Consider the following 24,879-nt stretch of genomic DNA (forward strand, 5'->3'; position numbering starts at 1 on the left):
AGAAGAAGGTCATCATACTGACACTCTCTGATACGATCATAAAAAGAAGACTGAGAAACCACACAAGCCAAAACTCGGCTCAGCTCGGAAATATCCAATCTAACAAATTGTTGGCCAAGGCTTGAACATCCAAGGCTAAAGGCATCTCTGTTACCGGTAAATATGCTAAGCTTCCCAAACTCTCCACCTTACAACTCAAGGCATCAGCCACTAAATTGGCCTTACCGGGGTGATAGAGAATGGTGATATCATAATCCTTAAGCAACTCCAATCACCTTCATTGCCGCAAGTTAAGATCCTTTTGTTTAAACAGACGCTGTAGACTCCGGTGATCGGTATAAACCTCACAATGGACACTGTACAAATAATACCGCCAAATCTTCAAGGCATGAACAATAACTGCTAACTCAAGGTCATGGACCGGATATTTCTTCTCATGTACCTTTAATTGTCTGTATGCATAGGCAATCACCCTACTGTCTTGCATCAACACTGCGCCGAGACCAATGCGCAACGCATCACAATACACAGTATAAGACCCTGAACCTGTAGGTAATACCAATACTGGGGCTGTAGTCAAAGTTGTCTTGAGCTTTTGAAAGCTCTCCTCACATTCCTCGGTCCACCTGAACGGAGCACCCTTCTGGGTCAATTTGGTCATAAGGTGCAATAATAGAAGAAAAACCCTCTACAAATCGGCGAAAATACCCCGCCAAGCCAAGAAAACTCCGGATCTCCGTAGCTGAGAACGGTCTGGACCAACTCTACACTGCTTTAATCTTCTTCGGATCTACCTTGATCCCCTCGCATGAAACTATATGACACAAAAATCCTACTGAATCAAGCCAGAATTCACACTTTGAAAATTTTGCACATAACTTCTTTTCTCTCAAATTTTGAAGCATAGTCCTCAGGTGCTGCTCATGATCCTCTCGACTCCGGGAATACACCAGAATGTCGTCAATAAACATAATAATGAATGAGTCAAGATAGGGCTGAAATACATTATTCATCAAATGCATAAATGATGCTGGTGTGTTGGTCAGCCCAAAAGACATTACAAGGAATTCATAGTGACCATACCGAGTCCTGAAAGCAGTCTTCGGTATATTTAGCTCCCGAATCTTCAACTGATGATAGCCTGAACGCAAGTCGATCTTAGAGAACACTCTAGCACCCTGAGGCTGATCAAATAAGTCATCAATACATGGCAATGGGTACTTGTTCTTCACTGTAACCTTGTTCAACTGGCGGTAATCAATACACATCCGCATAGAACCATCCTTCTTCTTTACAAATAAGACAAGAGCACCCCAAGGCGATACACTGGTCCGAACAAAACCCTTATCAAGCCGTTCCTGTAACTGCTCTTTTAATTCTTTCAATTCTGCTGGGGCCATACGATATGGTGGAATAGAAATGGGTTGAGTGCTCGGTAACAAATCAATGCCAAAGTCAATATCTCTGTCGGGCGACATACTCGGAAGATCCGCTGGAAATACATCTGGAAAATACCTTACTACCAGAACTGACTCTACGGTAGGAGTATTAGCACTAACATCTCTCACATAGGCCAGATACGCACCACACCCCTTCTCAACCATTCGTTAAGCCTTAAGAAATGAAACAACCCTGCTAGGAACATAATCTAAGGTACCTCTCCACTCTAGCCGCGGTAGACCTGGCATAGCCACTGTCACCGTCTTGGCATAACAATCAAGGATAGCATGATAGGGCGACAACCAGTCCATTCTAAAAATAATATCAAAATCCATCATACTGAGCAATAATAAATCAACTTTGGTCTCAAAACCACTGATAACAATCAAACACAACCGATACACGCGGTCAATAATAATAGAATCACCCACGGGTGTAGATATATAAATAGAAGAACTCAATGAATCACGGGCTACGCCCAAATACGGGGAAAAATAAGATCACACATAAGAATAAGTGGAGCCTGGATCAAATAAGACTGATGCATCTCTATGACAGACCGAAACAACACATGTGATAAAAAAATCAGATGCAACTGCCTCTGTCCTAGCAGGAAGGGCATAATATCTGGCCTGGCCTCCCCCTATAGGGTGACCTCTACCTGTCCGACCTCCACCTCTAGCTGGCTGTGCAGGTGGAGTAGCAATTGGTGCAGTAATTATGGCTTGAGAAACTTATGGGCCATGTGGAATGAGTAGGGCCTGAGAAATCTGTAGAGGTGCACCCCTCCTAAGTATGGGGCAATTCCTCATGATATGACGAGTGTTACCACACTCAAAACAAGCCATCGGAGGACGTGGCTGCTGGGACTGGTAATAAGTGGGAATTTTGACTACTTATTAGCGCATTTTAGCTTTCATTTTATTCCAAAAGCACTTGATTGTGTTCCCGAAAACTAATAAAATATGCCTAATTGTAGGAATATTGGAAGATGAGCTCCCAAGATGAAATCCAACTCAAGAACGAGTAATCTGAACTTAAGGACAAAAACAACACAAAAGCTCAAAGTGCGGACCGCAAAATACCATCTGCGGCCGCAGGTCATGAAACAATTCCATCAGAGAATGTTGCAAGATTCTGACCGCACATGAAATTGTGCGGCCGCAAAAGCTAGGTCAGAGTAAAAGTTCCGAGAACCTACACCTCCAGTCTAACTCAAGTGTGGACCGCACAATTATTGTGCGGCCGCAAAAGAAGAGCTGTGCGGCCGCAAACATTATTGTGTAGACCACAGAAGAACAAGGTACGGCTGCAGACATTATTGTGCGGACCGCAGAAAGTGGGCAGTGCATCAGCACTTCATTATTATGCGACCGCAGATTTCCAACCTTTTCAAGCTGAAGCAAAGTGTGGACCGCACATGGAATTGTGCGACCGCAAAAACTTCGAAAGGGTATTTTTGTCCGATAATTCTAGCTCTGTATAAATAGAAGAGTTTCACTTTTTTAGGTTAACTTTTGACATCAGCAACCACTCTAGACGTTTTCTTTTGCTCGTTTTAGTAGTTTTTGCTATTTTGAGCTTTTTGAATATTGATTTTATCATTTTAATTATTAATATGTGTTTAATTATCACTTATTCTTCTTTTTCTTCTAATTTAAGCATGAGTAGCTAGATTATTACTAGGGTTGTGACCCAACCCTAGTGTGTAAACTTAATGGGTATTTGATTTATTGCTTGTTTATGGTTGGGTGTTGATTATCTAGCCTTGTTCTTGCTTTTATTTGAAGAATTAATGGTTGCAAATATTATTTCATGCCTTTTTGACTTAGTCTTTACTTGAGAAAGAGAGACTAGTCTAGGAAAACTTGGCTAGCAAGAAGTTGGGTCAATTGGGAGATTGATAAGCCCAATTTATGGGTTGAACCTAGAGATAGTAAAACCCAACTTGAGCTTATTATTAACTGCTTTGTTCAAATACCCAGGGCTTGAGAAAGCCAAACTGGGCAAAATCACTCTCTGACCGAGGTATTGAGTGGGTACTTGAGTGTTGATAGCTTTAATACACCCCGACCAATAAAAGAAGCTTTAAAGTTTACAGCCCATTAAGCGAACACCTAGGTGAAGGTCATAGCCCTAGGTCTTTTTATCATTTGAAAAACAATCAAAAATAATTTTCTAATTTCATTCTTTAAATCGCAACTGTAGTCTAACTTAGATTTCCAAACTAAAACCCAATATTGCGAAAGTGCAAATTAAGATATACAAACTCATGCATTAAAATATATACTACTAACACCCATTCACATAGCTCCCTGTGGAATTCGACCCCGACTTTGTTAGGTATTATTATTGCATCGACCGTTTTCATATCCTCAAATAGAGGAGTGAAATTGGACGAGATCAATTTTTGGCGCCGTTTTCGGGGAGCTAAAATACGGTGTTAGCTATATACTTAGGTGTATTTTTGGAATATCTTCTTTTCCTCCCTTGTTACTAACGTATGAGTGTTGTAGGTGCAATCATGAAAAACTATAAGCTTGGAAACATAGCTGTGGGGGATGTGGACGTTGATGATGATGCAATGGATGAGGTCCCTTTTAAACCTCAAGCCAATAGATGAGGCCGAACACTTCAAGACAATGTTCCCGTTCCACCCCTACCTCCACCATGAGCGGCTCCACACCGAGTGTTGCCGAATGAAGGGTATGCAAGTGCTATAGTCCCTCCCCGTATTAGGGCGGGCAACTTTCAAATAACTAATGTGATGCTCACTTTGCTCTAGCAACGAGGGTTCTTCACCGGTGCACCGGGTCAAAATGCATATAAACATTTGAAGGGGTTCGTTGATACGTGTTGGGGAAGCAAACAAACAAATGTCTCTGAGGATGCTTTGAGGCTAAGGGTTTTTCCCTTCTCTCTATGGGGGAAAGCTTTATATTGGTTGGAACGTTTGCCAAATCATTCCATTCATACTTGGAATTAACTAGCGGAGAAATTTATTTCAAAGTACTTCTCTCCCGGACACATGGCCATTCTTCGGGATGAAATTCTAGCATTCAAGAAAGAGCCTAATGAATCACTACACGAGATATGAGAAAGATATAGGACAATGGTGAAAGAGTTCCCCACAATGATATGACGGGGAACATGATTCAACAAACTTTCTATTGGGGAATCAATACCACCAACCAATGTGTAGTGAATCAACTTATTGGTGGGAACTTCATGACTACGCCTTATGCAGAGGCGTGTGATATTTTGGATGAAATGGCAGATACTTCATCGGCGTGGCAATCTAGAGTCAATGTTCCACAAGGTGATCTAAATGTGATTCTTCTTCAAAAAGAGTTACATGACCATGAGCAAGCAATAGCCGAGTTGACAACCCCCATGAACCAATTGGCAAAGGCTCAACTTCAACAAGTGCAAAACCCGAGGTAAGTCAATTCTGTGGAGGGAGTCAATATGATGGTAAACAAGAGAATAACAAGAAGTCTACAAGTGCAACAAAGAGTGGACAATTTTATGCAAGATGATAGTGGGTTTGATCAAGGAGATTCTTACAATGATCAAGATGAAGAGGTCCATTAGGTGAGCAACTATCAAGGGAAAAGAAACAACTACCAAGGCCCTAGTCAATAACAATGGAGACCTTCGAATAATCAAGGCAATTGGAATTGTAGCAACCAAGGTAATTGGAATAGTGGAAACAATCAAGGAAATTGGAGTGGAAGCAATAACCAAGTGAATTGGAAAAACAATAATAATCAAGGCAATTGGGGAGGCAACAGCCAAGGCGGGTGGAACAACAACCAAGGAAATCGGGGGTCGGGTTTTCAAAGGCCCCCGATGTACCAACAACTGAGCAACCCACCTCCTTATCCTTCTCATGGTCCTAGTTCCTCCAATAATGAAATGAGTCATATTGAGAACACGTTCAAACAAATGATGGAGAAGAATGCCGATTCCGATGCCCAACTTGCTTCACACAACACATCAATCCGTAACTTAGAAGTGAAAATGGGTCAAATATCTCAAGCTTCAAATTTTCATCCTAAGAGGGCACTACCAAGTGATATGGTAGTGAACCCGAAGGGTGGGAACACTACGGGACATGTCATGGATATTACTACAAGAAGTAGAAGAGGTGGAATACACCAACCTCAAGTTAAAGGAAACTTGTGAACGATGAGCAAGTGGTAGAAGAAGAGAAGATCCCGAACAATGTTGTGCAAGCAAATGATGAAGTGTGAATTGATGTTGATTACATGATGGAAGAGACTCAAGAGGATGTGAACCCATCTAGGGATTATGTGATTGATATACCGGAACCAGTAGTGCAAAAAGCTAAGGCACCATTTCCTAAGCCACCTCCTCCCTATCCTCAACGGCTTGTCAAGAAAAATGGCGAGTATCAATTCAAGAAGTTCATTGATACGATGAAGAGTCTCTCTATAAATGTGCCATTAGCTAAAGCTTTGGAGCTAATGCCTGAATATAAAAAGTTTATGAAGGACTTTGTGACAAAGAAGAGATCGATGAATTTGGAAAATATCAAAGTCACTTACCAAGTGAGTGCAATTGTGCATTCAATGGCTCCAAAGCTGGAAGATCCCGATGATTTTACAATTCCTTGTACCATTGGAAGTGCCGAGTTTGCAAAAGCTCTTTGTGATCTTGGGGCGAGTATCAACTTGATGCCCTATTCAGTTTTCAAGACATTGGGAATTGGGCAACCAAGACCCATATCTATGAGATTACAAATGGCCGATCGTATGAAGAGACCATTGGGGGTGATTGAGGATGTATTGGTTCGAGTTGACAAGTTTATTCTCCTGGTGGATTTTGTTATTCTTGATTGTGAAGTGGAATATGAGGTGCCGATTATTCTTGGTAGACCTTTTCTTGCTACCGGAAAGGCTCTTGTTGATGTGGAAGCCGGTGAACTCACTTTCCGGGTGGGTGATTAAAGGGTGGTGTTCTACGCGTGCAAATCTATGAGGCAACCGAATAGCAATGAAGTGTGTTCGTTCGTGCACTTGGTGACCGATATGATTATTGATGATACAAGTGACACGATTAATGTGGGTGACATGTTGGAGGCCGTTTTGCTCAATTTTGATGATGATGAAATGGATGGATTCATGGAATATGTTAATTCTTTGCAAGGGACGAGGTCATATAATTATGCACCTCAGAAACTTTCCTTGGATCTTGAGAATAGGAAAACTCCTCCTATAAAGCCCTCAATTGAAGAGCCTCCTATCTTGGAGTTGAAGCCATTACCTCCACATCTCAGGTATGAATTCCTTAGCCCTTGCTCTACTTTACCGGTTATTCTTTCCTCTTGCTTGACTAACATGCAGGTTGACTCTACATTGGTGGTGCTCCACAAAGAGGAAGAAAGCTATTGGGTGGACTTTGGCAGATATTCGGGGAATAAGTCCCGTATTTTGCATGCACAAGATTAATTTGGAGGAAGATGCCAAATCCTCCATTGAACATCAAAGGAGACTCAATAAAGTCATGCAAGTGGTGTTCAAAAAAGAGATCATAATGTGGTTAGATGCCGGGGTTGTCTACCCCATTTCTGATAGTTCATGGACTTCTCCGGTGCAATGTGTTCCGAAGAAGAGGGGCACAAATGTGGTCACTAATGATAAGAACGAGTTGATTCCAATAAGAACGGTGACCGGATGGAGAGTGTGTATGGACTATCGGAAGCTAAAAAAATCACAAGGAAAGACCATTTCCCACTACCATTTCTTGACCAAATACTTGATAGGTTGGCCGGCCGACCATTTTATTACTTTCTAGATAGATATTCGTGCTACAATCAAATCCTTATTGCCCCGAAAGATCAAGCGAAAACAACTTTTACTTGTCCCTATTGCACTTTCGCTTTCAAGCAGATGCCATTTGGCTTATGCAATGCACCGACAACCTTTCAACGGTGTATGATGGCGATCTTTACGGATATGGCAGAGGACTACCTTGAAGTCTTCATGGATGACTTTTCGGTAGTCGAGGATTCCCTTGATGATTGCTTGGCAAATTTGGTTAAGGTATTGGGAAGGTGTGAAGAAACGAACTTGGTATTGAACTGGGAGAAATGCCATTTCATGGTCGAGGAGGGTATTGTCCTTGGCCACAAGATTTCAAAGAAGGGAATAGACAAAGCGAAAATAGAGGTGATTTCTAAACTTCCATCTCCAACATCCGTGAAAGGCGTGAGAAGCTTCTTGGGTCATGCGGGGTTCTACAAGCGTTTCATAAAGGATTTTTCCAAAGTGGTGAACCCCTTGTGCAAGGTTTTGGAGAAAAATGCTAAATTTCACTTTAGTGATGATTGCATGAGAGCATTTGATTTTCTCAAGTTCAAGTTGACAACTACTCCCATTATCACCGCTCCTAATTGGAGTATTCCTTTTGAGCTTATGTGTGATGCTCGTGATGTAGCGGTTGGAGCAGTTTTGGGGCAACGTATCAACAAGATCGTTCATCCAGTCTACTATGATAGTAAGACCATGAATGATGCTCAAGTCAATTACACTGTAACCGAAAAAGAGCTCCTTGCCATTGTATTTTCTATTGAAAAGTTCCGCCCGTACTTCATGGTTGCAAAAGTGATTGTCCACGCGGATCATGCGGCACTTCGTTACCTTATGAGCAAGAAAGATTCCAAAGCCCGGTTGATGAGATGGGTGCTTTTGTTGCAAGAGTTTGATATAGACATCCAAGACCGAAAAGGAAGTGAAAACCAAGTGGCAAACCACTTGTCTCGTTTGGAGGAGGAGGGGAGGCCGCATGATGGCCTTGAAATCAATGACTCCTTCCCCGATGAGAAGCTCTTATCCATTTCGATGAAAGAGGTGCCATGGTTAGCGGATCTAGCAAATTTTCTTGTAAATGGTATCACCCCGGATGAGTTCTCTTCAAACCAAAAGAAGAAGCTCAAACGGGATTGTCAAGACTATTATTGGGATGAACCATACCTTTTCCGGATTTGTACGGATGGAGTGATTAGAAGATGTGTACCGTAGGAGGAACAAGTTGAAATTCTTGAGGCTTGTCATTCTTCGCCGTACGGTGGTCACCAGGGTGGAGCAAGAACAGCGGCCAAAGTGCTAAGTTGTGGTTTCTATTAGCCCACTCTTTACAAGGATGCAAGTGATCTAGTCAAGCATTGTGATGAATGTCAAAGGACCGGTGGAATTTCAAAGCAAAATGAAATGCCCCTCACCACCATTTTGGAGATTAATATTTTCGATGTGCGGGGTATTGACTTCATATGACCTTTTGTGAGTTCTTTTGGAAACACCTACATCTTGGTCGCGATTGATAAAGTGTCTAAATGGGTACAGGACATTGCTCTACCCAATAATGAAGCAAGAAGTGTGGTGACATTTTTGAAGAAGAACATCTTCGCAAGATTTGGTACTCCGCGGGCTATCATAAGCGATGGGGGTCGTATTTTTGCAACAAAGCTTTTAACACCTTGCTTAGCTAGTATGGTGTTACTCATAAAGTTACGACTCCCTATCACCCTCAAGCTAGTGGTCAGGTGGAAGTCTCAAACCGAGAGATAAAGAGTATTTTGTCCAAAACAGTGAATGCTAACACAGATTGGTCAAAGAAGCTTGATGATGCACTATGGGCTTATCGGACTGCCTTTAAAACTCCTATCGGGATGTCTCCATATAGGTTGGTGTTTGGCAAAGCTTGTCATCTTCCGGTGGAACTCAAGCACAAGGCCATATGGGCTTTAAAGAAGTTAAATCTTGATTGGGATGCATCTGCTAACTTGCGGGTTGCATAATTGAATAAATTAGATGAATTTTGGTACCATGCATATGCAAGTTCGTCCTTGTACAAAGAAAGAATGAAGTACCTTCATGACAAATACATCCAAAACAGGGAGTTCAAGGTGGGCGATCTTGTTTTGTTGTTCAACTCATGATTGAAGATGTTTCTCGGAAAGCTGAAATCTAAATGGAGTGGCCCTTTTGAAATTGTGGATATGACACCTTTTGGTGCATTGGACTTGAAGAACAAAAATGATGAGGTATTCCGAGTCAATGGTCATCGGGTGAAGCATTATTTGGGACAAGTTTATGATGGCCACGTGGTGGCAGTGATTCATTTGAAGTGATGGTAATCTGCGTCGTGCCGCGACGTTAAATCAGGCGCTTCTTGGGAGGCAACCCATGTTTCTTTTTCTTTTTCTTTTTCTTTTCTTCTTCTTTAGATAGGTATTATTTTGTGCTAACTAGATTTGAAGTGTGTTGCAGGAATGAGTGTGCTTTACAAGAACTGTGCTAAGAAAAAGTGGCTAAGTATGGAAAAAGTGTAGACCGCACAATTTTTATTGCTACAGGAGAATGCAATTGCGGCCGCACAATTCTTGTGCGGACCGCACAAATTGAGATGGAAAAATGCAAACTCTCTAAAGTTTGGTCTGTCAGAGAATTGGCCATTCTGCGGCCGCACATCAAATTGTGCGGTCCGTAGCCAAAATCTGTGGCCGCACCCCAAATTGTGCGGACCACAGATCTTCAAGGGCAGTTGCGCGCCCAGGTTACAAAGTGCGGACCGCAGAAGAAATTATACGGCCACACTTCTACTTTGTTCCTCAAGCCTGCCCATAGGTATAAATAGTAGCCTTGGACTACTGTACAAGTTTTCCATCTCTGAGCACTCTAAACCCTAAAATTTGAAACTCATCTGTTCAAACATCTGCCACACTCCACCCACGTCTGTGATCACTAAGTTGCACTCCTTCATATCTGGTATGCTCAAATCACTTCTAGGATTCTTTAATTATCTTAATTTAATTTACAATTTGTTAGTTATTTTAGGCCATTTGTCACTAGAGGTCAATCTTATGTCTATGAGGGGGTTTAAATTGTGCTGGGTCAACTCCTAATTGCTATTTGGGGAATGGATATCTTGATTATCATGTTTTATTGCAATTACCATGTCGAATTTGTGCAAAAATTGAAACCCTTAGAAAATCTGCCCGACTTAATTTTGAAATCTGCGGCCGCACAAGAAATTGTGCGGTCCGCAGAAGTAGAGATTAGAGTAGTTGGTGAAGCATGATTCTACAGACCGCACTTAAAATTGTACGGACCGCAGAAATTTCACCGCGGCTGCAGAAATATGTGTGCGACCGCATATCATCTCATTCTCTATCTTCAAAAAGTTGTTATTTTGAGGCATCCAATGTGCGTCCACAATAAAAATTGTGCGGACCACACTTTAGATGTGCGGTCGCACTCATAATTGTGCGGACCGCAATTTTATCACTGCGGTCGCACTTCTAAATTGTGCGGTCCGCACAACCCAATCTGCTACCGCACTTGCAATTGTGCAGACCGCACTTCCCCACCCTGCATTCATGTTCTGAAATGTGTTATACTGCCTGTTTCCAATTGAGCCATAACTAACTTCTGCCGTTGCTTGTTACAGAAAATGGTCAGATCCCGAGGTCGTGGTGACACGTCAAAGGGGAGGGGTGAGCCTTCCAGAGGTAGAGGCAAAAGTAATTTAGCCCTTACCCTCCAAGGGGTAATCAACAAGAAAGCCACAATAGGCCGAGGAAGACGACCCGAACCCTTCGAATCTAGTTCATATGCCCCATATCGGGAAGCATCGGAGGGCGACTCAGTGCAAAAGCAGCATGCGGTTCAATCACACCCACAATAGCCACATAGAATGTACTAACTTAGAGACAAACCTTCCTCCTCACATAGCACTTCCGAGTGTTCGGAGAGTGAAAGTCAGGCTTTAGAGCCCTATTCTACACCTGTCCCTTAAGCACCAGTAGTTGCTATGGATGATATTCCAGACGATGGTAGAGGATGTGATACCACAGTTGCCGTCCTTGAGAGGTCAAAGAAGAAAGAGGTCTGGGAGGACCAGTTTGTGAGTCAGGCTGCCTTCACTAGTTTCCGTGAGTGGTGGCCGGTGAGATCGCTCACTCTTGAGCGAAAGTTCCCACTTCAAGACCTTGACAAGTACAATCCTGAAGTGTTGAGGTAGTTTCGAGAAAGAAAGGAGTAGATGTGGTTAATACTTGGTCCGGGAGTTCTATGCCAATATGGAACAAAAGTGAGAAATCTGAAGGTGCGGTTGGACCAGCACACATTGAAAACATACTTGGGATTTGAGGACATGGAGCCAGTGCAGTACTTGGAGAAGCTGGTAATGGGTGATGCAACTCGCCCATGGCTAGCTGAGATTCTTGCGGCCCTAGGGCCACCACTACCATGGATCACTTTAGGGGTCCCTATTCAGCGGAACACCCTGAATTTCGAGGCGAAGGGGTGGCAAACCTTCTTATGCAACAGACTAGACCCATGCCAGAACGAGAGCAATTTACCTATTCCACTGGCAGTTCTAGTCGTATATATTATGGCCGGATACCCGATTAATGTGGGTGCCGTGATGTCAGCCAACATGACAGTGGTTGCCAGGCAAGCTGACACATCCTACCCGTATCCCAACACCATCACTGAGTACCTTATGGATGCACAGGTAGAGCCACGAGACTTTGACACGAAGGTTCGGGCAAAAAAGCCTTTCTCTTGGTATTCTCTGATGGATCTAAAGAACCCACAGAGAAAGGGTCAGCCGACTACTATCGTAGGCCAGTCTGATGAGCCTTCAGTGGTAGCTGTAGAGTCTGCAGATATGCCCTCCACTTCAGCAATGCCATCTTCCAGTACAGCTGCCTTGTTTCCACCTTCAGCCTCAGTACTGTCCAACTCATCTTTGAAGCCGGTGCCTATGCCTTCTACTCCACTATCTGCGTTGTGAATCTCCCAGACACCAGCGAGCCTCAACAACTAGATACAGATAGCTACTGCAAAGCTGTCTGACATATCCAGTACTGTTACAACATAGTCCTCCATTTAGGCACCCCAGATACCTCCGATAATAGAGGAGACCTTGAAGAAGCTCCCGGAGAAGCAGACCAATATAATGAACACCTTGGTACAACATGGATTAGCGATTAAGGAGCTGGGCAAGCAAGTAAATAAAATGAGGAAATCCCAGGCGTCCAAGAAATCAATTGAAAGGCTACAGAAAGAGGTAACCAAGATTGCAGCAGCTGGAGATCTTCCATTTGACATGCTGATAGATCCAGCAATGTCAGCACCATCAGCACCAACACCATCAGCAGCACCATTAGTTCCAGTGGCACCAGCTGGCCAGTCTGAGGAGCCAGACATTGCCGCTGACACTGCTGAGGCAGTGCGTCCGATGTTCACCAACCCAGCCACTCCCTGAGTTGAGGATGGTGAGATCCAGTTGGAGGAGACAGAGGGTGGTGATGATGCCATGGACACAGAGATGGCCGTAGCGCCATAGGGAGTTTTCTTAACTCTTACCTTTCTTTTGCTCGTATTTTATTAAGCATTGAGGACAATGCTTATTTTTATTCGGGGGGGGGGGGGGAGTTTTGACATTTTAATGATTCTGATTCTGTATTTTGATAACTATGACACATTTGGCCTGTAATTAACTTATTACTATTTTCTTCTTCTTTTTCATTATGTATATATTCTCTCTTATCCCTCATTATGTATATTCATTTAGCTTTTAATAGCTTTTTGCTTTATTAGCTTCTTTATTTTTATGTATGTCTTCTTTTTGAATTAGTAGCTTCTCTTTGATTTAATAGCTTATTTTTACGTTTTAGTGGATAGTAAGCCTTTGGTTTTCTCAATGCCACGGTTCTTTCAAAGGTGGTGTTTGTGTGAACCGGGTGGCTCTTCCCAACGATGGATGGCGTGACAACCCTCTTAAGGGATTGAGTCCGTTTTTGGTGGTTAGGTAAGAATAGTAGTAATAATGAATAAAAAGACCTAATTGAGTCTTGCTCGAAGAGTCAAACATGCTTCACTTGGTATCAACACACTTAACTACTTGCTTATGGTTAGAAATAAGGTTTTTGGAAAGAAATATCTCTAATTAGTGTCCTTTTGACTCTTGTGTTGACTTAGGCAATCATCGAGTGGTTTAGTCGAACAGTAGTGATTTTCAATCTTGAATATGGTCGTTGTGGGCCCTTGACTATATCCTCTTTAACAACCCAGCTGCGTGAGAGGTGAGAGGTTGTTGTTGCAAGTCCAAGTACCCGTGCAAATGGTCTAGAACTTGCTCCGAATGTGTTTTTAGGCGAAATTTTAAGTTTTACTTGGCTTGAGAAGTGATTGTAGGCTCTCCTTGACCCGCTTGAAATTTTCTATTCCCACCAATGTTGTTATCCTTAGTCAACCCATTTGAGCCTAAAACCTTTTTCATTTGATAACCATGTTACAAGCCTTTACCCATTTTGTCATGACCCTCTCTTGGCACCCGAGCTTTCCTTAACACCATTGTAAAATAATTGGCTAAAAACGTAAGTTTGGGGGAGAGACGAGGAGTTTGAAAAAGGTATCAAGGCACAAAAGAGAAAAGGAAACGCAAAAAAAAAATGCAAAAAGAAAGTGAATAAGTTGAAGCGTTGAAGGGATTCAAAGAAAAGTAATGATGCAAAGCATGAAAAGAGAAAAGAAGGAGAAAATGAGTATCATGACCAAGAAAGAGTGATGTTAAGTCTCTCTAGTTCCCCTAAGGAAAAGGAAATGCCTCAAAGAGTTGGCAAAAGCATGGGCCGTTAAAAGAACATGGAGTGCTTAAGGAAAGATGAACCCGTTCTATCATAGCTTATCCAACCTTAGTCCAAAAGCTTTCATTGCATCCCGAAAAAGCCCTACGTGATTTCAAGCCGAGTAAGCTTACATTAGTGGTGATTTACATGAGGGGCAAGCTTATGGTACTTAAATCCGTACTTGCGATATTCTTTTTAGAGAGATGAGCGAACATTTCACAAATCTTTTGAATGAAGTGCTATATTCTTAAGTGAAATAGGCAAACGGAGAGTAAATGAGGAGGAGTTTGGGATCCACAATAACCTATATGAAAGAGCGAACTTTCTTGATGAATAAAGTCAACTCTTGATGCTCAAGTGTCACATTAGAACTATTCGTGCTTAAAAGTTCAACTTGTTGCCTTGTTGATAATTCATAAGTGTCATGGGTAATTGTTGGTCCCAATTGATGTATGATTGATTCACCTTTGATTAGCTGGAATGGATCCTAACATTTGGAGGTGGGAACTACTTTATTTTCTTGAGGACAACAAAAGCTTAAGTTTGGGGGAGTTGATAAGTGGGGATTTTGATTACTTATTAGCGCCTTTTAGCTTTCGATTTAGTCCAAAAGCACTTAATTGTGTTCCCGAAAACTAATAAAATATGCTTAATTGCAAGAATACTGGAAGATGAGCTCCTAAGATAAAATCCAACTCAAGAAGGAGTAATCTGAACTCAAGGACAAAAACAACACAAAAGCTCAAAGTGCGGACCGCAGAATACCATCTGTGGCCGCAGGACCACACATGAAATTGTGCGGCCGCAAAAGAAGAGTTGTGCACCCGCAAACATTATTGTGCAGACCGCAGAAGAACAAGGTGCGGCCGCAGACATTATTGTGCGAACCGCAGAAAGAGGGCAGTGCGGCCGCACTTCATTATTATGCGGCCGCATATTTTCAACCTTTTCAAACTGAAGCAAAGTGCGGACCGCACATGGAATTGTGCGACCGCAGAATCTCCAAAAGGGCATTTTTATCTGAAAATTTCAGCTTTGTATAAGTAGAAGAGTTTCACCTTTTTAGGTTAACTTTTGACATCAGCAACCACTCTAGACGTTTTATTTTGCTCTTTTTATTAGTTTTTGCTATTTTGAGCTTTTTGAATATTGATTTTATCATTTTAATTATTAATATGGATTTAATTATCACTTATTATTCTTTTTCTTCTAATTTAAGCATGAGTAGCTAGATTCTTACTAGGGTTGTAACCTAACCCTAGTGTATAAACATAATGGGTATTTGATTTATTGCTTGTTTATGGTTGGGTGTTGATTATCTAGCCATGTTTTTGCTTTTATTTGAAGAATTAATGGTCGTAAATATTATTTCATGCCTTTTTGACTTGGTCTATACTTGAGAAAGAGAGACTTAGTCTAGAAAAACTTGGCTAGCAAGAAATTGGGTCAATCGAGAGATTGATAAGCCCAATTAAAGGGTTGAACCTAAAGATAGTAAAACCCGACTTGAGCTTATTATCAACTGCTTTGTTCAAATACCCATTTAGACTTGAGAAAGCCAAGTTGGGCAAAATCATTCTCTGATCGAGAGGTATTGAGTGGGTACTTGAGTGTTGATAGCTATAATACACCCCGACCAATAAAATAAGCTTTAAAGTTTACAACCCATTAAGCGAACACCTAGGTGAAGGTCATAGCCCTAGGTCTTTTTATCATTTGAAAAATAATCAAAAACAATTTCCTAGTTTCATTCTTTAAATCGCAACTGTAGTCTAACTTAGATTTCCAAACAAAACCCAATACTGCGGAAGTGAAAATTAAGATATACAAACTCACGCGTTAAGATATATACTACTAACACCCATTCACATAACTCCCTAGGGAATTCAATCCCGACTCTGTTGTGTTTTTGGAATATCTTCTTTTCCTTCCTTGTTACTAACGTGTGAGTGTTGTTGGTGCAATCATGGAAAACAATGAGCTCGGAAACATAGCCGTGGGGGATGTGGACGTTGATGATGATGCAATGGATGAGGTCCCTCTTGAACCTCAAGCCAATAGACGAAGCCGACCGCCTCAAGACAATGTTCCCGTTCCACCCCTACCTCCACCACGAGTGGCTCCCACCGGGTGTTGCCGAATGAAGGGTATGCAAGTGCTATAGTCCCTCCCCATATTAGGACGGGCAACTTTCAAATAACCAACGTGATGCTCACTTTGCTCAAGAAATGAGGGTTCTTCACTGGTGCACCGGGTCAAAATGCATATAAACATTTGAAAGGGTTCGTTGATACGTGTTGGGGAAGCAAACAAACAAATGTCTCTGAGGATGCTTTGAGGCTAAGGCTTTTTCCCTTCTCTCTACGGGGGAATGCTTTAGATTGGTTGGAACGTTTTTCTAAATCATTCCATTCATACTTGGGATGAACTAGCGGAGAAATTTATTTTAAAGTACTTCTCCCCCGAGCACATGGCCATTCTTCGGGATGGAATTATAGCATTCAAGCAAGAGCCTAATGAACCACTACACGAGATATGGGTAAGATATAGGACAATGGTGAAAGAGTGCCCCAACAATGATATGACGGAGAACATGATTCAACAAACTTTCTGATCGTCGGATCCAGTTGTGCGTGTCCTTACCTTTTGTGAGATAATGGAAAGACAATGGTTTAGAATTTCGAAGTCATGCGCACGATAAGGAATCAAAGAAGTGAACATTTTCCTAACAGTTCCATAGCCTCCCGAGAATAAGTACAGACGTCTCCGTACCGATCCGCGAGACTCTGCTAAACCTGCTTGTGACTCATAACACCTATGAACCTAGAGCTCTGATACCAACTTATCACGACCCCAAATTCCTTCCGTAGGATATCATGATGACACCTAGTCTCTAATATTAGCTAAGCCTATCAATGCGGAATAACATAATAGAAATCTGAAATAAATAAAACTACAATTCAAATAATTTCAACTCCCAAAACCCGGTAGAAATAGGTCACAAGCTTCTAAGAATTTATTCTAAGTGTATCTATACATCAGAGTCTAAAGAGAATAAGGAAAGCAACATAATAAGGATAGAAGTGGACACAGAGGTCTGCGGACGCTGGCAGATGAACTTTGAAGTCTGCGCGTATGGCTAGTTCACTGATTCATAGTCTGAAAAGAAGTACCTGGATCTGCATAAAAAGATGTTCAGAAGCGTAGTATGAGTATACCACAGCGGTACCCAGTAAGTGCCAAACCTAACTTCGGTAGAGTAGTGACGAGGTCAGGTCTGGCCCTACTAGAAATAATAAAAGACAGGGTGAAAAGTTTAACGATATAATAATAATAAAATGACAATACGAATGAACCAAGTAGTATGTCATAATTTAACTACACAGAATAAGGGCAAATAATATCTCGTGGAAGGAAAACAGAAATTTACAACTTTAAGAAAAATACAAAATAACCAAAGGCAAATGCAGCCATAAAGAAATATCAACAAGGGCACTCCCGAGGTATCTCCTCGTAGTCCCAAATCATAAATAAATTGACAATATCTCATTTTCTTATATCATCGCGGGAGTCTTCACATTTAATTTTAAAGAAAATATTTTACCGAAATAGCATCCCGCATTTTAGCCACCCTTATCACACTGCATGACTTCTAGTAATTCCCCTACTAGCCACGCGTATCAAGCCTCCCTTATCTCACCGCATGCGTTTCAACACCCAGACCTTATACCACCGCATGCGTATCAATATCACAATATATCACAATTTGCACTTCAAGTGCCCAAATATTTTAACTTGCCAAAATAAATCAACAACAATATTATTTCCACAATAAGGAGCTCACGGCTCAATTACAATGAATACAAAATCTCACAAAATATTCGTAAGTGAATAACTCAACAAAAATAATATTTCACAAATTTAACACCTTGCCTCAATACCAAATTTTTAATGTCAAATACTTCATATTAATAATAATTCAATTAAGAAATTCAACTTTCAAATAATAAGCACAGAATAAAAGAAATAAAGTTTCAACTAAACAGGTAAAGCAATTAGTAGAAAAAATATCAAGCAAATTTAAAATATAAAAATAGATCAATGATGATGAATATAACCGGATAAAATAATTTAATTAATGTGTAACAGAGATCTACACAATTTAAAACCAGAGTTTTCAACATTAGCCCGTGTACACACTCGTCACCTCGCGTACACGATTTTCAACACATCATAATTATCATATCAATACCAATCCTAAGGGAAATTTTTCCCACACAAGGTTAGACAAGTCACTTACCTCGAACGGGTAATTCTTTACTCCGCTACGCCTTTGCCTCACGAATTTGCCTCTGAAATCCTCGTATTTAGTCACAATTAATTCGATTCAATCAATACAAATTATTGGAATTAATTCCATATGAAAATATTAATTTTCAAACAAAATTCAAAATTTAACTCAAAAAGTGCCCGTGGGGCCCACATCTCGAAACCCGACAAAAGTTAAAAATATGAACGCCCATTTAACCACGAGTCCAACGATACCAAAATTACTAAATTCCGACATTAACTTGGCCTCCAAATCTCAAATTCTTATTTTGAAATCCCTAGGCACAAATCCTCTAATTTCACCTCAAAAACATGTAATTTAGTCGAATTACTCAATGATAATCTAATATTATTTACTAACAATGATCACAAGTGACTTACCTTAAGTTTTCCCGTGAATTCTCTAAGAAAAATTGCCCAAAACCGTGTTGAAAATGTCCAAAATGAGAGAAAATCTCGGACCTTTCGAATATATTCTGTCCAGGGCTTTTTTCGCACCTCCGACTTACTTAGCCGCATCTGCGGTCTCGCAGGTGCAGCCCAAAACTCCGCTTTTGTGGTTGCCCATGAGACTGCCTTCGCTTCTGCGGTGAGCCAAGCGCAGATGCGACTCCGCATCTGCGAATAAAATTCTGCACCTGCGCTGCCCGACTTCCTCACCATTTTCGCTTCTGCGATGTGTGTGCCACTTCTGTGGTTGCGCTTCTGCGAGGCATAGTCCGCTTCTGCGGACCTCTCGCATCTGCGATGCCAATTTTGCTTCTGCGAGCTCACACCTACGAGCCAATTTCTGTAGGTGCGATTGCATCAGTAGGGAACAACAACTTTCAATTGTTCTAAGTTCAAATTTGATCTATTAACCATTCGAAACTCACCCGAGACCCCCGGGACCTCAACCAAATACACCAACAAGTCCTAAAAAATCATATAGACTTAGTCAAAATCTCAAATCACATCAAACAACGTTAAAACCACGAATCCTACCCCAATTCAAGTTTAATGAAACTTAAGAATTTTTAACTTCTACATTCGATGCCGAAACCTATCAAATCAAGTCCGATTGACCTAAAATGTTGCACACAAGTCATAAATGACATAACGGTCCTATTTAAATTTTCGGAATCAGATTCCGACCTCGATATCAAAAATTCGTCTCCCCGGTCAAACTCCATACTTAAGTTTCTATTTTAGCCATTTCAAGCCTAACTGAACTACAGACTTCCAAATAATTTTACGGACATGCTCCTAAGTCCAAAATCACCATACAGAGCTATTAGAATCATCAAAACTCTATTATGGGGTCGTTAACACATAAGTCAACATCCAGTCAACCATTTCAACTTAAGCTTTTAACCTTTAGATTAAGTGTCTCAATTCATTTTGAAATCTCTCCGGACCCGAACCGACTACCCCGGCAAGTCACATAACACCTATAAAGTATGAAATGAGCAGTAAATGGGGGAACGAGGCTAGAACTCTCAAAATAACTGGTCGGATCGTTACATGGCCCCCAGTATTTGAGGCCGAACTTGTGAGGGCTCGAATTCTGTTGGTTCGGTGTAGATGATCAGCAACTCTGACTTTAGGCCGACCTTCGAAACTAAGGTAGCATATTTTACCATTGCCTCATTAAAAACCTTGTTGTAAAACCCACTTCGGGAGAAAAACTAGTTTAAGGAAAAAAGTGTACAACACGTGCTTTCACACCTAATAGTCACATTTTCCCTCGGCCAAGTACCTGCATAAGTTAGTCCGTAACATAATGAAATTAAAAAGGGAATTGAGATCGTACCTTAGCAGTAGTACCACTTTAAGTGTGCCACATTCCAGTTGTTCGGTAGTTGTACACCGTTTCTCGACTCGAGCTTATACGAGCCTTTCCCAATTATTCCGGAAACTCTATATGGTCCTTCCCAATTCGGGCCCAATTTCCTGTCGTTTGGATTCCTGGTATGTAGTGTTACTTTTCTTAACACCAAGTCCCCGACTTGAAAATGTTGAAGTATAGCTCTTCGGTTATAGTACCTCCCTACTCACTGCTTCTGGGAAGCCAACCTGACCAGGGCGGTTTTCCACCTTTCGTCCAATAATTCTAGGCTCGTGGTCATGGCCTCACTGTTTGACATTTCGGTAGCATACTATAACCCGAAGCTCGATTCCCCTACCTCGACCGGTATTAAGGCTTCCTCTCCATAGACTAGAGAGAACGAGGTCTCTCCGGTGCTTGACTTCGAAGTCGTTCGGTATGCCCACAAGATTTTGGGCCAGATTTCCTTCCACTTTCCTTTCAAATCGGTCAGTCTCTTTTCCAAGTTTTGGAGTATAGTTTTGTTCTTTGATTCCTCCCCACTAGGGTGGTAAGGCGTTGATAATATATTTTTGATTTTGTGGTCTTCGAAAAATTTACTTACCTTGTTGCCGATGAATTGTTTTTCGTTGTCGCAAACGATCTCAGCCTGTATCCCAAATCGACATATTATGTGATCCTAGATGAAGTCAATGACCTCTTTCTCCTGGACCTTCTCGAACGCTTGAGCCTCGACCCATTTGGAAAAATAATTAGTCATGAGTAGTATGTATTGGGCTTTATCGGGTGCCAGAGGACCGACGATGTCCATCCCTTATTTCATAAACAGCCATGGCGACAGGACCGGGTGAAGCATCTCTTCTGATTGATGAATCATTGGGGTATGTCTTTGACACTCATTGCATTTCCGTACGATGTCTTTCGCATCTTTCTCCATTTTATTCCAGTAGTAACCGACTCTGATTAGTTTATGAACAAGGGATTCTACCCCCAAGTGGTTCCCGCAAGTGCCCTCGTGGACCTTTCTCATAGCGTATTCGGTGTCTCCCGGACCCAAGCACCTATCTAGTGAGCTGAAGAAGGATTTTTTGAATAATTTCCCCTTGACTAAGCTGAACCTGGCAGCCTTGGTGTGCAGGGCTTTTGATTCCTTGTGATCCGATGGCAACTTTCCTGTCTTCGGGTAGTCTATGTATTTGTTTCTCCAATCCCAAGTTAAACTTTTCGAGTTTACCTCGGTGTGACCTTCTACCACCGAGTTCATAAGCTGTACCACTGCCCCGAGTTGAATTCATCGGAGTCGACAGACGACCCCAAGTTGGCAAGTGCATTAGCCTCATTATTTTGATCCCGAGGTACGTGCCACAGAGTCGATTCCTTGAATTGGTGTAGGGTCACCTGCAATTTATCCAAGTACTTCCACATCCGTTCCTCTTTTACTTCGAACGTTCCGTTGACTTGATTTACGATAAAAAGGGAATCATATATGGATTCGATTACTTCGGCCCTGAGGCCTTTAGCCAGTTCTAGACCTGCAATCATAGCTTTATACTCGGCTTCATTGTTAATCAATTTTACAGTTCTATTGGACTGTCTAATTACATTACCCACAGGTGGTTTTAATACTACACCGAGTCCAGACCCTTTCCTGCTGGAGGCACAGTCTGTGAATAGGGTCCAGATCCCCGAGCTAGTCCCCGAAGTGAGAAACAATTCCCTTTCGACCTCAAGTATAAAGGTCAGCATAAAGTCATCCACAAAGTCTGCCAAAATCTGAGATTTTATGGTAGTCTGGGGTTTGTACTCGATATCGTACCCGCTAATCTCTACGGCTCATTTGTCCAGCTGTCCCGATAGCTCGGTCATATGCATGACATGCCTTAGCGGGTAAGAGGTCATGACACATATGGGGTGGCATTGAAAGTACGATTTTAACTTCATAGAAGAGATTAGCAAGGCGAACGCTAAATTTTCTAGGTGAGGATACCTTGTTTCAACATCACCTAGGGTTCTACTAACATAATAAATAGGAAATTGTGTACCTTTTTCTTCCCGGACTAGGACACCACAACCGCCACCTCGAAAACCTCCAAGTAGAGGTACAACTGTTCCTCTGCCTTTAGAGTGTGCAGCAAAGGGGGGCTCGATAGATATCTCTTGAGTTCTTCCAAAGCTTGCTGGCATTCCAGAGTTCAAGAGAAATTGTTCTTATTTTTCAATAGTGAGAAGAACCGATGACTCTTTTCCGACGATCTCGAGATGAACCGGCCTAATGCAGCTATCCGCCTGGTTAGTCTTTATACTGCCTTGACGTTGTCGACTACGATGATGTCCTCTATGGCATTTATTTTATCGGGATTGATTTCTATTCCCCGATTAGATACCATGAATCTGAGATACTTGCCCGAGCTGACCCTAAATGCACACTTCTCCGGGTTTAGCTTTATGTTGTCCTTTCTCAATATGTCAAAGGTTTCCTGCAAATATTTCAAATGGTCCAGTGATCGCAGGGACTTGACCGACATATTGTTAATATAAACTTCCATTGATTTTCCTATATGTTCTTCGAACATCCGGTTGACTAGGCGTTGGTATGTGGCACCGAGGTTCTTTAATCCGAACGACATTACGTTATAGTATTAGGTGCCGAATTTGGTTATGAAAGAAGTCTTTTCTTGATCGTGCAGGTCCATCCGAATTTGGTTGTACCCGAAGTAGGCATCGAGAGAACTGAGTATCTCATGTCTGGCCATCGCGTCGATCATTCGATCGATGTTAGGCAAAGGGAAAGAATCCTTTGGACATGCCTTATTTAGATCCTTATAATCTATACACATCCTCTGTTTATTTCCTTTTACAGGCACTACCACTACGTTAGCTAACCAATCCAGGTATTTAACTTCCCGGATAGAACCTATTTTCAAAAGTTTGGATACCTCGTCCTTGATGAATGCGTGTTTGATCTCTGACTGTGACCTTCTCTTCTGCTTGAATGGATGTAACTTAGAATCCAAGCTTAACTTATGACTGGTTACCACCGGTAGGATCCCTGTCATGTCTAGATGGGACCAGTCAAAACAATCGGCGTTAGCTTTAAGAATTTTTTTTTGAGCTCGAGGGTTAACACCATGCCCAAGTATACCTTTCGATCCGGTTGCAGCTCGATTAATATAACTTGCTCCAACTACTCGATCATCGATTTGGTGGTGTCGGTGTCATCGGGTGCTATGAATGATCTCGGGACACTGTAATCGTCCTCATCATCCGCTCCGTGATCTTTCTATTTTTCTGGCTCGGCTGAGGCCGGTATCATTGATTGTTATTTAGTTTCTTCTTTTTTGGTTGGTTCCATGCTTTTTGATGTTGAAACCACGGGCACCGAAATCACTTCATCGACAACGAATATTTCCCTTGCAGCCGATTGTTCTCCATAGACCATTTTGACTCCTCCCGAAGTGGGAAATTTCAGCGCCTGGTGTAAAGTTGAAGGCACTGCCCTCATGTTCTGAACCCACGGCCTTTCGAACAAAGCGTTGTACCTTATATACCCTTTGATCACATAGAACTTTCTTTCTTGGATGGTCCCAGCGGTGTTTACCGGTAAAGTTATCTCACCTTTTGTGGTCTCGCACGCCATGTTGAATCCATTCAATACCTAGATCACTGGTACAATCTGATCCTATAACCCCAGTTGCTCTACGACCCTCGATCTGATGTTGTTGGCCGAGCTACCTGGATCATTCAATACACACTTAACCCGAGATTTATTGATAAGTACAAATATTACCAGTGCATTGTTATGATGCTGTACGATGCCCTCGACATCTTCATCGATGAACGAGATAGCTCCTTCCGGGATGTAATGTCGGGTGCATTTTTCTTTTGTGATAGACACTTTAGTGCATTTTATCATCAGCCCTTGAGTAATATCAACCCCCCCAAATGATCGTGTTGAATACATGCCGAGGCTCCTCTTGTTCGACCTGTTTGTTGGCGTTCCTGTTTCTTAAGTGGTTTTTTGGCTCGCTCGCTTAGGAATTCTCGGAGCTGCCCATTGTCAAACAATCTAGCAACTTTTTCTCTTAACTGTCGACAATCTTCGGTCATATGACCATGAGTGCCGTGGTACTTACACATCAAATTGGGATCTCTCTAGGCAGGGTAGGACTGCAATGGTCTGAGCCATTTGGTCTCTTTGATGCGCCCTACGGCTGACACTATGCTTGCAGCATCTACGTTGAAATTATACTCCGATAATCTTGGTGCCTTCCTACTCCCGAGCAACCTATCAAACCCTCTCTTGCTCATCAGGCCGCGACTGCTCGGCCCTCGATTATTCCTCTTCTCATTCCTTATTGGGTGGCACCCGAATCCGCTTCCCCTCCAATTCGTCGTGTTCGGCTGATATCCATCTCAGACCGGCCTCGAATCCTGATCAATAGTTCTCTTAGATATGTTATCGGTTCTTATAGGGTGAACAGATCCCGAAGGGGTCTCGAGTTGGTCGTCTTCGACCCTGAACTTCGATTGATATTTGTTGTGGATGTCGGCCCAGGTGACCGATGGGTACTCCACCAAGTTTTTCTTTAGCTATTGAGAGGCCATAGAACTTTGGGGGTTGAGCCCTTGAGTGAATGCC

General features: G+C 42.0%; 1 protein-coding gene across 1 annotated transcript; it reads left to right on the forward strand.

The window, feature by feature from the left end:
* Window positions 1-5,714: 5,714 nt before the first annotated feature.
* On the forward strand, window positions 5,715-6,413 carry LOC138896208 (uncharacterized). Its single transcript, XM_070180995.1, has 2 exons — window positions 5,715-6,129; window positions 6,310-6,413. The coding sequence occupies exons 1-2, from the start codon at window positions 5,715-5,717 to the stop codon at window positions 6,411-6,413; spliced, it is 519 nt and encodes a 172-aa protein (XP_070037096.1).
* The last annotated feature ends 18,466 nt before the right edge of the window (window positions 6,414-24,879 follow it).

This window comes from Nicotiana tomentosiformis, chromosome 7 (genome assembly GCF_000390325.3).
Source record: "Nicotiana tomentosiformis chromosome 7, ASM39032v3, whole genome shotgun sequence".
In the NCBI taxonomy this organism is placed as follows: domain Eukaryota; kingdom Viridiplantae; phylum Streptophyta; class Magnoliopsida; order Solanales; family Solanaceae; genus Nicotiana; species Nicotiana tomentosiformis.

Coding starts and splice junctions, on each gene's coding strand:
- LOC138896208 (XM_070180995.1), top strand. CDS start 5,715: ATGGAAGAGACTCAAGAGGATGTGAACCCATCTAGGGATTATGTGATT. Junction 6,130..6,309: donor TCTTTGTGATCTTGGGGCGA/GTATCAACTTGA, acceptor TTGATTGTGAAG/TGGAATATGAGGTGCCGATT.